This window comes from Panthera leo, chromosome B3, assembly GCF_018350215.1.
Source record: "Panthera leo isolate Ple1 chromosome B3, P.leo_Ple1_pat1.1, whole genome shotgun sequence".
Taxonomy (NCBI): Eukaryota; Metazoa; Chordata; class Mammalia; order Carnivora; family Felidae; genus Panthera; species Panthera leo.
The window spans coordinates 80,563,534-80,577,466 of record NC_056684.1 but is presented as its reverse complement, the minus strand read 5'-3'; the positions used below and the strand labels follow the sequence as shown (position 1 = coordinate 80,577,466).

The 13,933-nt window shown below is 35.0% G+C and overlaps 1 protein-coding gene across 6 annotated transcripts in view; it reads left to right on the top strand.

Annotated features, from left to right (window-relative positions):
* The window catches only part of HECTD1 (HECT domain E3 ubiquitin protein ligase 1), a 92,959-nt gene that overhangs the window by 52,158 nt on the left and 26,868 nt on the right, over positions 1–13,933 (top strand). For 4 of the 6 annotated variants that reach the window (XM_042942907.1, XM_042942909.1, XM_042942904.1 and 1 more), the window contains exons 18-26: positions 229–323; positions 2,033–2,138; positions 4,285–4,419; positions 5,220–5,359; positions 5,642–5,965; positions 7,166–7,332; positions 7,424–7,600; positions 11,246–12,082; positions 12,782–13,003. In XM_042942907.1, coding sequence (XP_042798841.1) covers positions 229–323; positions 2,033–2,138; positions 4,285–4,419; positions 5,220–5,359; positions 5,642–5,965; positions 7,166–7,332; positions 7,424–7,600; positions 11,246–12,082; positions 12,782–13,003 — 2,203 coding nt within the window. The remainder of the gene's footprint in view (positions 1–228; positions 324–2,032; positions 2,139–4,284; positions 4,420–5,219; positions 5,360–5,641; positions 5,966–7,165; positions 7,333–7,423; positions 7,601–11,245; positions 12,083–12,781; positions 13,004–13,933) is intronic. The other 2 variants (XM_042942908.1, XM_042942910.1) reach the window with 2 other exon arrangements.

The following is a 13,933-nucleotide window of genomic DNA, read 5'->3' as shown; positions in this document are numbered from 1 at the left end:
CCCATTATATAACATTCAGGGAGGAAGAAAAATCTATTAGCCATGGCCTACTAATCATAAACTAAAAAGAATTTTAATTGAAAGAAAAATGATTTTGCCAGATTATATTGATAATTTTGTAATAATACACAGTATTATTATTCATCTTTGTAGTGTGTGTTTTTGATAAATTTTGGTAGCAGCCTGAAAACATTTTTTTGTTCCTTCTTTTTGGTTTTTTTTTTTTAGACTGTGGATTTAGATATGAAACAAGATTGTAGTCAACTGGTAGAAAGAATAAACGTTTTTAAAACAGCCTTTAGTGAAAATGAAGATGATGAAAGGTAAATCACCAGTTTGTTTTTATTTGTTGTTTACAGTGTTTGAAAGTAGGTATGCTTCTTTTTTAAAGTAGAGTCTAATATATAGTGCTTATATACAAAACAGGAACTTTTAAATTTAATAAATAGTGTAGCTTTATATTTTAAGTGTATAATAATAGGAAAGATTTTTAAAGCATTTTTTAATCTTATGGAATAAAAGAAGAATTACATGTCTGCTATGAATGCAGCTGTGACTACTCAGTTTAATAAAATTACATGCCTCCTTGTATGTCTGAAATTAATGTAACACTGTGTGTCATCTACACCTAAGTAAAAAGTTAAGAAATTAGATACCTCTTCACTATATAACTGAAAATTTGAACACTGATTAAATATTTGATGATATTAAGTAATAATTGTTCATTCATTTTTAGGTGTGAGAATGAGTTTTGTTTTTTAAGAATTCTTCCTTTGTAGAGATACATACTCAAAATATTTCTGTATGAAATATGTTCACTGGCATTTTCTTCAGAATATATTGGATGGAGAGAAATGGGTGGGGAAATTGAAATCAATTTGTTGAAGCTGGGTCTTGGGTTGATGAAGGTTCATTTTACTATTTTATTTACTTTTGAATATGGTTGAATTTTTAAAATAATAAATGAAATTCATTTCATTAATTTTAGGTACTATTTTAAATGAGTCACCTCGTTTTATGGGTGAATAGTAATTTATTGAAGCATTACAGCATTAAACATTTTAGCTCTTTAGAAATTATTGCTAATACTAAAATATACTTATCTCAGTGGAAACATCTTTTCACATAAATTCCTTTAAGTGGTATTACTGAGTTAAAGACTGTAAATGATCTTTAAAGGTCCTTGATACAAATTGTTATTTTTCAGAAGCATTACACCAGTGTTGCCTTGCTAACAAATAATACCATTTTCCAAACATTGCTGCTTTGTATATTTTTATATGTATCAAATACTAAATAATAAAATTGTTTAAACTTTAAAAAATAAATTGCATGTCTACCTTGAATGCAGTTGATAAGTCTTGTAAATGAAATATTTTATTATTTACTTGTTTATTGATTGATTGTGACAAAGAGAGAGAGAGAGAGAGCATGCACATGCAAGCCAGGGAGGGACAGAGAGAGAGGGAAAGAGAATCCCAAGTAGGTTCCACACTCAGAGCAGAGCCCAGTGCAGGGATTGATCTCATGACCCTGAGATCATGACCTGAGCCGAGATCAAGAGTCAGATGCTTGGGGCGCCTGGGTGGCTCGGTCGGTTAAAGCGTCCGACTTCGGCTCAGGTCATGATCTTACAGTCTGTGAGTTCGAGCCCCGCGTCGGGCTCTGTGCTGACAGCTCAGAGCCTGGAGCCTGTTTCAGATTCTGTGTCTCCCTCTCTCTCTGCCCCTCCCCTGTTCACGCTCTGTCTCTCTCTGTCTCAAAAATAAATAAACGTTAAAAAAAAAAAAAAAAGAGTCAGATGCTTAACCAACTGAACCACCCAAGTGCCCTGAAATATTTTGTTCTTAAATGAAGGAAATTGAGTTATGAGAGTATTTTTGCTTGCTTAGATTTAGTCTAATAGAAAATTAAACTTCTCTTTACACTCATAAAGAAACTAGGGGTCTACATGAGGTTGGTTACTGCAGTTTCTCTATGAACTTGGGTATGAAATTATATAAACACTCTCAACAATTTTTTTTCTTCATAGTCGACCAGCAGTTGCATTAATTCGGAAGTTAATAGCTGTACTTGAATCTATTGAACGTCTCCCTCTCCATTTGTATGATACACCTGGATCTACGTATAACCTGCAGGTAACCAGGAAAAGTGCAGGCACTATTATTGCTGAATACATTTAAGGGCAGTCTGTAATGATTCTGCTTACTCATTAAAGACTAACCGTAAAGCCACTTGATTGTTTTTTTTAATGACTCTTGAATTATTAATATTTCAATTTTTAATTTGATCAAATCACTATGGGTTTTCAGTAAATGTTTATTGTAAATCATACTTGATCAGTGTAAGTGGAAAAAGGCTATCAGTGGAAAAGGCAGGAAATAAATGGGTCCTTTTGTTCTAGAATTAGGAGTTAAGTCCTTTCATTTCTATGTGTATCAGCAGATGAGAAAGTGTGAGAATACTTCAAGGACAGTTTTTTTCCTGCTTTCTTTTTTTTTTTTTTTTTTTTTAATGTCATTGGTTAAAGCCAGATGGCCTGCCTTAGCTATTATTGATTCTGTGGGAAATCTGTCAATGGGTTTTATAAAACGTTTATTATTTTCCTAAATGTTTTTTGGTTGACATTCACATTCATTCATTCCTTTATTCTTTTCTTAGTATCTGGTATGCAGATATGAATAGACAGAAATTACATCTTCTGTAGGTTACTTTAGAATTCCTTAGCTGGTCATTTTGGCTCAATCTTGCCTTTATCCAACCTATCCTGCATTGCACTACATGGAATAGAAAGCTTTCTCTTTCAAATAAAGCCTTTAATAAGTAACTAAGAATCTGTATTTGCCAAGACAGTGTGTTCTAGGGCAAAAATCTTGCCATACCCCCAAGAACCCAGGAATGTTACCAAAGCCACTAGTTTCCCAGACTAGAGAGCTTGTCTAGGGAGTTAAAGTATGTTAGTGTGCCTGACATGGTGTTAGATTAAATGTGATGTCAAGTTCTACTTTGTGTTTTATTTTAGGTAAAATAGTAAAGAAGGGTAAGGGCCTTTGTGGTACATTGTTTTTATTTACTTTATTATTTATTTATTTTTTTTTTTTTTTAATTTTTTTTTTTTTTTCAAATGTTTATTTATTTTTGAGAGAGAGAGAGACAGTGTGAGCAGGGAGGGTCAGAGAGAGAGAGAAACACACACACAGAATCTGAAGCAGGCTTCAAGTTGTCAGCACAGAGCCCGACATGGGGCTCGAACTCACGAGCCGTGAGATCATGACCTGAGCTGAAGTCAGATGCCCAACTGACTGAGCCACCCAAGTACCCCTTTACTTTATTATTTAAAAAAATTTGTAAGTAATATCTGTACCCAACATGGAGCTTGAACTTAAAAGCCCAAGACCAAGAGTTGGATGCTGTACCGACTCAGCTAGCCAGATGCCACAGTGCATCCTTTGAAGGCTTTACCCTTGATAAGTAAACGAGGCAGATAAGTCTCAGTGGCTGGAAATTCTCCTTATACAGTCCTAGGAGCACCAACATCTTTTATTATGCACTTCTCATTTTAGGAGACTGTGCAAATTAAAAAGACAGGAAAGCTAGTAATAATGCTGTATGTTAATTTTGCAGTCTAAATTGCTACCCACATGTCCATATAAGTATTTGATTATACGTCTGTAGGAACTAGTTAAGGTTTAAACAGCAATGAAACTACCTAAATTGCTAGTTTCATACTTGCTTACTAAAATGTATTGGATTGATAGCTATTGTGTGTTTTTAAAAGTTGATTAGCCATAGGGATGCCTGGCTGGCTCAGTTGGTAGAGCATGCAACTCATCATCTTGGGGTCATGAGTTCAAGCCCCACATTGGGCATAAAGCCTACCTTAAAAAAAAAAAAAAAGAAAGTTTATTAGAATATATCAAATAATCTATGACTATCTTTAAAGAAATAAATTAGCTAAATGGCCACTTTTTTTTAACTTAACTGGAAAATTGTAACTTGTAAGAAATGCATTACTTAAGTTAAATTATTTTATGATTTATTTAAACCGTGTATATTTGAAGTTGTTTAGAAATTATCTGCGTATGTAGTTAATTTTGTTTCTTTCTTGAAAGCCAGTGTCACTTATTCAGTGATTCTTTAAAAAAAATTAATAGAAAACAGGCATTTATCCTTTTATGGTTGTACTTTTATAATTCTCAATTACTATTGAGAACATGTCTCACTTTTATAATTCTAAGAGAAAAACAGTGTATTTTCTGAAGCATTTTGATAATTTTTGCACAGATACTTACAAGAAGATTAAGATTTCGGTTGGAACGTGCACCTGGTGAAACTGCATTGATAGACAGGACTGGCAGGATGTTGAAGATGGAACCCTTAGCTACAGTTGAATCTCTGGAACAGTATCTCTTAAAAATGGTGAGTTTTTGGCAAGGCCATGGTGAAATAGGCATTCTCTGCTGTGGTTTAATCCTTTAGAAAAGTAGTTAGGGAAATATGTGTGTAGATTTATGGTAATACAAGGTTTGACCTAGTAATTCCATTTTTTGGAGTCTGTTGTTTGTGTGTGTGTGTGTGTGTGTGTGTGTGTGTGGGGGTGGGTGGGTGGGTGGGGGGAGAGCGAGAGACAGAGACAGAGAGAGAATGAGAGAGAATCTTAAGGGGCTCACTCTCACAACTCTGGGATCTTCACTGAAGTGAAATCAAGCGTTGGATGCTCACCCAAATGAGCTACTGGGCACCCCTGGACTCTATTCTAAGAAAATAATCTTTGTATACTACAAATGGTTTCTTCGTAAAGATGTGTATTGGACTCATTTTAGTGTCATTTGTCACTAAAATAGTGAACAAAACCTTGATGCTAGTCAAAAAGGAATATCAGGTTTACAATTATTTCCATTTATTTGAATATTATGTAGCTATATAAAATGTATAAATATAAAAACTGATAAGAAAAAATGTTACGGTACAGTATGATCAGATGTTTTTTACTCTATCAGTTGAAATAATGGATCAAAGAAGTAGTGTATCATCATATGAATAGTGTGGGGTACTTTGGTTGTAGAAATTTGTATCTTTCTGGTTTTTTCCCCCATATATTCTTTAATGAGTATTTGTTATAATAAAATAAATCACATTGAAGGAACAGGAAAAAGTGGGCAGTGCGTTTGAAAATAGCCCTATTAAGGTGAGTGTCTCCTGTATTTTCTTTGGTGTAGGTAGCAAAGCAGTGGTATGATTTTGACCGATCTTCATTTGTTTTTGTTCGAAAATTAAGAGAAGGCCAAAATTTTATATTTCGGCACCAGCATGATTTTGATGAAAATGGAATCATTTACTGGATTGGGACAAATGCCAAGTAAGTCATGCTATTTAATGTAGAGTGAAAACATTCACCTGGTAAAAAATTCTTGGTAGTAGAGTAAAATTATTAACTACTCTGAGTGTCTTTCAGTTTAAGGAATTTTTGTCTTAGAGATTAAATTTAAGACTATCACAGTTATGTTTTATGAAGAAAAAAGTCTAAATTGTCAATTGTAGGATTTTTAAAAATTAATACAGTTTTATGTGGAAAACTGATATGAACAAAATACAGTTATTTTAGTAGTGTTAACTGCTTAATTTTTTTTCTTTTATTTAGAACTGCATATGAATGGGTGAATCCAGCTGCTTATGGACTTGTAGTAGTAACATCATCAGAAGGAAGAAATCTACCTTATGGCCGCTTAGAAGACATACTAAGTCGTGATAATTCAGCTTTAAATTGCCACAGCAATGATGATAAGAATGCCTGGTTTGCCATAGATCTGGGTCTCTGGGTGATACCATCAGCATATACACTTCGTCATGCTCGTGGTTATGGAAGGTCTGCACTGAGAAATTGGGTTTTCCAGGTATCCAAAGATGGACAGAACTGGACTTCTTTGTATACCCATGTTGATGACTGCAGTCTCAATGAACCAGGGTTAGTTGAGGAGTCTTTGCAAATTGAAAAACTCAGTAAAGAGCTTTGTTTATTTTTATAACTGTATACTCTTAGAGCTCTCTTCTTTATGGAATATTGAAGCAAGATTTTTTTAAAAACATCACTTGATACTATAATTTAAATATTAAAACTTTGAAATAATAATTTTGCCAGAACTTTAGCAGCTTTAGAGTAAATATAAGTAGAACATTGAGCCTATTTATTTAAAAAGAAATTGAAATATATGTGTATATATAGCACACTAATAAAAACAAAAAAATGGAATTAGTTTTTTACTAAACTCTTCATATGTGTACATAATATATGTGTATGTTTTCCAAATTAACAGTAGCTATTGCTTGTTGTAGAATTGTGGCTGACTTAAAGTTTTCTTTTTTTAATTATGTCTCTTTTCCTAAATTTTATAGGTTGATCATATATTATTTTTTTAGTCTTTTTTTTTTTTTTTTTTTTTTTTTTGAGAGTTTGGCGGGGGTCAGGGAAGGGCAGAGTGAGAGGGAGAGAGAGAAAGAGAGAGAAGCTCAAGCAGGCTCCATGTCCAGGACAGAGCCTAATGTGACTCTCGATCTTACAGCTGTAACATCATGAAATCTAGAGTCAGATACTTAACTGAGCCACTCAGACGCCCCGATCGTATATTATTTTTTTGAAGGCAGAAAGTACTTCTAAAAATTTTAGTTCTAATAAGTTTTAATTTTGAGGGGAGTATAGGGCATGGAGTTAAATTAATTTCTGCATTTAATGTAGTATGGAAGGAACTCCTTATCTTTAGGATTAATGGATAATTTTTTCTTTTTTTTCTTTTGTTATTTATTTTTATTTTTTAATTTACATCCAAGTTAATTAGCATATAATATTTTCAAGCTTTAAATTTTCAAGGATATTTTCAAGCATTATAAAATTTTGAAGCATATTTCTTACTCATAAAATTTCTTATTTCTTGGATTGTATTAATCATAAATCATTTAATGTTATAAGTCATTAATAGTATACATTTAAACATACCATCTTTAACTTATGTTCTTGATGGCTGTTGTTCTCCTTTGCTTTCTTGCTTCTTGTGTAACAAACTGTAGACTGAATGTAGAAGTTGGTTTTTTCAGTAGGTCTCTATTATGTAAAAAATATTCCCCATCTGCTTTAAAACATTACACCAGTTTTTCCCTAACACCTTCACAGGTCAACAGCAACCTGGCCTCTTGATCCACCAAAGGATGAGAAACAAGGGTGGCGACATGTGAGAATTAAACAGATGGGGAAGAATGCCAGTGGACAAACCCACTACCTGTCACTATCTGGATTCGAACTTTACGGCACTGTAAATGGAGTATGTGAAGACCAGCTAGGTAAAGAGATGTTAGCAGGTTTTTCACTCACTGGAACAATTTGATTTATAAAAAGTGACTTGTTTATAGTTCTCTAATTTCTATTTTACAGGAAAAGCAGCTAAGGAAGCAGAAGCTAATCTTAGAAGACAAAGACGTCTAGTACGTTCCCAGGTTCTGAAATACATGGTTCCAGGGGCACGTGTGATCAGAGGCCTTGATTGGAAATGGCGAGATCAGGATGGCAGCCCACAGGGAGAAGGTACCGTCACAGGAGAACTGCATAATGGTGAGTAGGTACTTAGCATTTGTAGTGTAAAAATGGAGTATTAAATAACAGAGTGTTTTTCTTTGGTTCTTTTTGGGATAGTTTGCACATTTTATGAATATCCTGGCACTATGTAGAAGAACATTAAAAATGAAAAATCATTTACCTAGTATTAAGGGAAAATTTTATTTTCTGTTTTGATTTGGAACTTCTTGCTAATATTTTGAAGTGATTAACAAGCTAGTATAAGTTGAATATTCTAAAGACACATTTTCTGCATTTTTTTTAAGTCTATTATTTGTAAGGTTCCATAGATCTTTAATTGCTTACACTTGTTAGCCTGATGGGAATCAGGCAGTCATTTTTTTTATACTCAGTCATGTAGAAGAAAAAGTATTAACATCTTTAGTTACTGTTTTTCAATAAAGAATAGAATAAGAATTGTAGCCTCTCTGTTTATTAGTAGATTGTAAGATCTCAGCCTACTAACATTTCTTTGGATTTTAAACTTTGATATTTTATAAGGTAAGGGTTGTTGTTTAAATCAAGTTGATTTAAAAAAATTTTTTTAACATTTATTTTTGAGAGAGAGAGAGCGAGCAAGCGAGCATGAGCCGGAGAGGAGGAGAGAAAGAAGGAGACACAGAATCTGAAGCAGGCTCCAGGCTCTGAGCTGTCAGCATAGCGCCTGATGCAGGGCTTGAACTTACGAACCCTAAGATCATGACCTGAGCTGAAGTCAGACGCTTAACTGACTGAGCCACCCAGGCGCCCCTAAATCAAGTTCATTTTAAACTTTTGATGCTGTGGATTTCAGAGAGGTCCATATCCTGTTAATCAATTGCTTTTAACTCTCAGAAGCAACTCATAATGGCTAATTTTTTCCTTATAACTTAAAAGGCTGTTTTATTAGCAGATAATTTGCTTAGCTAGTAGTGTGTTCTTAAGAATTTTGCTTGGCATTAAAAACAAAAAGGAGTAAAATGTTCATATTCTTACACCAAATATTTAAAGAGCTATAATAAAGGTGACAGTGCTTAGGAGAGTGAATAAACATTTAATATCTTAATATACTCATGTTCTGTGTGCTCTGGGCATTTATTTACCTAAATAAACTCTTGGTTTTTTTGTTTTTAAGGTTCTATTCCTTGAATTACCTTACTACCTAATGTATTTCTATATAGTTATACTCTAATTGCAAATCATTGCCATTTTAGCAGGGTTATGGTGAATGAACATATATGTAACTGCCAAAGTTCATAAAAACCAATAATAGTTGAGATGACATTAGTACCTTCAACCCAGAAACTAAAAAAAAAAAATTTTTTAATGTTTTTTAAATTTATTATTGAGACAGAGCATGAACAGGGGAGGGGCAGAGAGAGAGGGAGATACAGAATGTGAAGAAAGCTCCAGGCTTTGAGCTGTTAGCACGGAGCCTGATGCGGCGCTCAGATCATGACCTGAGCTGAAGTCGGACGCCCAGCTGACTGAGCCACCCAGGCGCCCCAACCCAGAAATTTTAAATGTTTTTTAGACATCTTAATAATACTCCATTAATATTCCATTTCTCCTAAATTGTTTGGGCTTTTAAGTGTGTTAGCTAGTTGGGGCTATATGAATGCAGTTTATTTTTCTCAGGCTGCAGTCAGCTGAAGCAGCTGTCTAGGAAAATGGGAATCTTAATTATAAAATTTAGTATGTAAGAAAAGCTTACTTTTGCTAATCTAATGTAGAGTTCAGAATTGTGGCTGACCAAAGTGGCCATTCTTATTAAGTCTCACATGAAAATTTTTATGTCAGAGAGAGTACTTAGCTTATAAATAAACCAGTGATTTCCTTTTCTTTCTTCTTCTTTTTTTTTCTTTAAATTTTACTTTTAAGTAATCTCTACATCCAACATGGAGCTCAAACTCACAACCCCTAGATCAAGAGTTGTACTCTCTACCGACCGACTGAGCCAGCCAGGCACCCCTGAACTAACTGTTTCTAATATGGCTAGTTATCTTTTTTCCTGTCTTTCGGGCATAGTGGGAGCTCAGAGTTTTGTACCTATGCACTTATATGGATAGTATGTATGTGTCCTTTCTTGGTTCCCCTTAGATAGCAATTTAATTACACTCTCAATACTAATATAGTTTACATTTAAAAATTATTTTCCATATTATTATCAATTAAATCCTTCCTAAAGAATCTATGTGTCAGTGGGAATATCCATTTTTTTCATGTATTCCACAAATGTGAGAGTCCCTGCAATGTAAAGGTACTTTGTTGGACTTCAGATATACAATGGTCCCCCAAATAGTATGATACCCTGCCTTCTGAATGAAGCCGATAAACATACAATTACAGATCTTGATGATTGTTAGGAAATAAATTATCAGTATATTTTTAGACTGATTAATGCAATATAAATATTAATTTCATTTGGAATTGGGATACGTTTTTGAGCCTTTATTCACACTGTTCCATGTTGCAGAAGAGATAGTTGAGTGCTGGTTCTTCAGAAGTTACTTCAGCATATAGACTAAATGGAGACCATTGAAATCTCATCAGAACTAGGTGTTGTAGATTTGGGGCAGGTAGTTTTCATCTCCTAGAACTCCTAAGCATATAATCCCCACAGGTAATTCAGTATTACTTACACCCCTCTTAGCCTGTCATCATAAATATACATGAACTTATTATGTGTTGTGTGCACATGTGAACATGCACGGGGGTACCTGCATGTATGCATAAAGTAACTTCAAACTTTATAAAGACTGGTTATATTTTTAAAAATACATATGTTTTTTGTGTTGTGTTTTTTCCCTTGCAGTAGTTAGCTTATAACACTAAAATAAGATTGTAAAATTTTTATTATTTTCCTAATAGGCAATTTATTTTACTGCTTTTAGAAGTTACTGTTTTTTTTTTTTAAAGAACAAGTATTGTTTACAAGTAAATATACATTGAATATCATGTATAATATGTATGAATAATGAACTATTCATTAGTTCTTTATACATTATTAGATTTAGCTTATAGGTTCTAATAAAAGAGCTTAGCATACTTTAAAATTTTTGTTTTCAGAATTTTCTGTGTGTATTTAAATTTTTTAAACTTAATCATAAGAAAACCAAGTAACCACTGAACTTTGAGAACACAATTGAAATGCTAACTTAGTGTTATTTGAGCTAGTGACCTAAAATTTATGCAGTGATATATGGATATTTTGTTTGCCAATTATTAGGATTTAGCCCAAACTTAAAAATTAATGGTGAGTCAGAACTTTTTTTCTGTAAAGAACATTTGACTACATAGTTCTATTTAGCAATTAAAAAACCTTTTTATTTAGATTTCATCTCTATTTAACTGACCTTGCAGTATTTCTTTCACCATTTGTGTCCATCTGTTTACGGTTTTTTAACAGTTCTTCCCCTTAAAAGATAGGCCCGTAGATGTAAACATGACCCTTACATTGTTTTCAGATATCAGCAGAGCAAGCAGTTCAGAAATGAGAGAAATAAAAGGAAGAGTTTAATTTTAGTTGGCAGACCTTAAATGACTGTAGAAATTCAGAGAAGTACAGCACTGATGAAAAGCTGATCCCATATTGTGGAGCTACTGTCTGACACGCTCCTATCTGCTTTCTGCTGGGTCTCACAAACTCCTGTCCCTTTCCAGGCTGGATTGATGTCACCTGGGATGCTGGTGGCTCAAACTCTTACCGTATGGGCGCAGAAGGAAAATTTGACCTCAAGCTTGCACCAGGGTACGACCCTGATACAGTGGCATCACCCAAACCTGTTTCATCCACTGTTTCAGGCACAACGCAATCATGGAGCAGCTTGGTGAAAAACAACTGTCCAGACAAGACATCTGCTGCTGCAGGCTCCTCAAGTAGAAAAGGAAGCAGCAGTTCTGTGTGTAGCGTGGCCAGTAGCAGCGACATCAGCTTGGGTTCGACCAAAACGGAACGGAGATCAGAAATTGTAATGGAACACAGTATAGTTTCAGGAGCTGATGTCCATGAACCAATTGTTGTTCTTTCATCTGCTGAAAACGTCCCTCAAACAGAAGTAGGGTCATCATCCAGTGCAAGCACCAGCACCTTAACCGCGGAAACGGGAAGTGAAAATGCTGAAAGAAAGTTAGGCCCTGATAGTTCTGTTCGCACTCCTGGGGAGTCTAGTGCAATATCCATGGGAATTGTTAGTGTTAGTTCTCCTGATGTTAGTTCAGTGTCTGAGTTAACTAATAAAGAAGCAGCTTCACAACGACCCCTTAGCTCTTCAGCAAGTAACAGACTGTCAGTAAGTTCTTTGTTGGCTGCTGGGGCCCCTATGAGCTCTAGTGCAAGTGTACCTAATCTGTCCTCAAGAGAAACATCTAGCTTGGAGAGTTTTGTGAGGAGAGTGGCAAACATAGCACGGACTAATGCCACGAACAACATGAATCTAAGCCGAAGCAGCAGTGATAACAACACTAATACTTTGGGGAGGAATGTGATGAGCACAGCAAGTAAGTGAGCTTTTCCTTATGGAACCCAATGGTTTTTCCACTCTGAGGGATTGCAAAGTAGGGTTTCTTGTTCAGTGGGTTCTGACTACAGTCGTTAACTAGATCGTTAACCGTGTTACATACAACCACGTCAAATTTAGCACTTTAGGAATATGGAGTTAAGTTCTATAGAATCGTGATCTCTTAAGAATTCAGTTCAGGTATAATAAAGAACCTTGTAATCTGAAAGGATGAAACAATAACACACTTCTATTTTTCACTCTTCTATGATAAATTGTTAACTTCAGCTGCATGAGGAAATAGATGACTATTAAATTTTATCATAGTCAACTGAAATCAGAGCATCACACTGGTTTAACTTTTCCTTAGGTCCTAAATTGCTACTATCTTCTAAAAGTTCTTTAATTCTAATTTAAGCTAACTGGTCAAAGTAATTCCTTTGGAAAACATGACTGGGAATTAATTCATTGCCTGTTTCCCTTTCTAAAAACGCAAGGCTTAATTTCTTGGAAAATAACAGGGCTGTAAAAACAAGGACTTGTAGTTGGATTTCAGTTGGGTTCCCAAAGTTGTTGCTTTTCAGCCTTTTAATAATTAGTGTTTCATGATTTCATTCTTTTTTACTAAATATACAACCTAGTTTTTTCTGAGGTTTATGCAATCTCATCAGTCCTGATTTGCTTCATTTTTTATCTTTAGCTTCTCCTCTCATGGGTGCTCAGAGTTTCCCCAATTTGACGACTCCTGGTACCACATCAACAGTGACAATGTCAACATCCAGTGTGACTAGCAGCAGCAATGTAGCCACAGCAACAACAGTTTTATCAGTTGGTCAGTCCTTAAGTAATACTTTAACCACCAGTCTCACGTCAACCTCCAGTGAGAGTGACACAGGTCAGGAAGCAGAATATTCGTTATATGGTAAGTTATAGTTTAAAATATTTAGGTGTTTGTTTAGTGAATGCTTTTACTATGTTTTCCTGCTGTTTTTTTTAAGTTTATTTTTTTATTTTGAGAGAGAGATAGAGTGTGGGAAGGGCCAAGAGGAAGGGAGAGAGAGAATCTCAAGCAGGCTTTACACTGTCAGCACACAGCCTGTTGTGGGGCTCGAACTCATGAACCATGAGATCATGACCTGAGCCAAAACCAAGAGTCAGACAACCAACTGAGCCACCCAGACGCCCCTCTGCTATGTTGTTTTAACTTTTGATTAGAAAGTAGTAATTCTCTCTTCTTAAAGATATGGCATCTTCATGTATGATGAAAAAACTCAGTGCTATAAGGGACTATTAAATTATCTGATTATAAGCAGGTATCTGGGAACTTCTGTGCTCTCCTTTTTTTTTGGTCCACTAACGAAGTTTTATTGGGAGAATCATAACAACAAAGATAGTTGACACCTTTATCAGAGAAGAATAGAAGTGTAATAGATTAAAAGGCTTTGTAAAGTGATATTCTTTGTACACTGTAATGTAAGAGGAAAAACACTCCCCCTGTGTGCCTCCTCTGCTCTCAACACTTTCTGCTGCCACTGCTGATTACCAAATGTTTTCCCACATTGGGCAGTTTTCAGACACTATCTGGGGGGTCATACAGTTTAACTCAAGTTTCTCACTTCTGGCACTATTAACTACCTGGAGATAGTGTCAGATCCCACAGGTAAAAGCCTCAGCCCCATAACATTATCTCCCCACCCTTTCAGACACTAATTGCAAGGCCAGGTTGTCATCTGTGCTAAAGACTGGCTATAAATTGGAGGCTCTTCTGGCCCTCTCCTCCTGTTCAATTAATTTGCTAGAGCAGCTCATGGGACTCAGGAAAATATTTTATTTACTACAGGATTACCCCTTT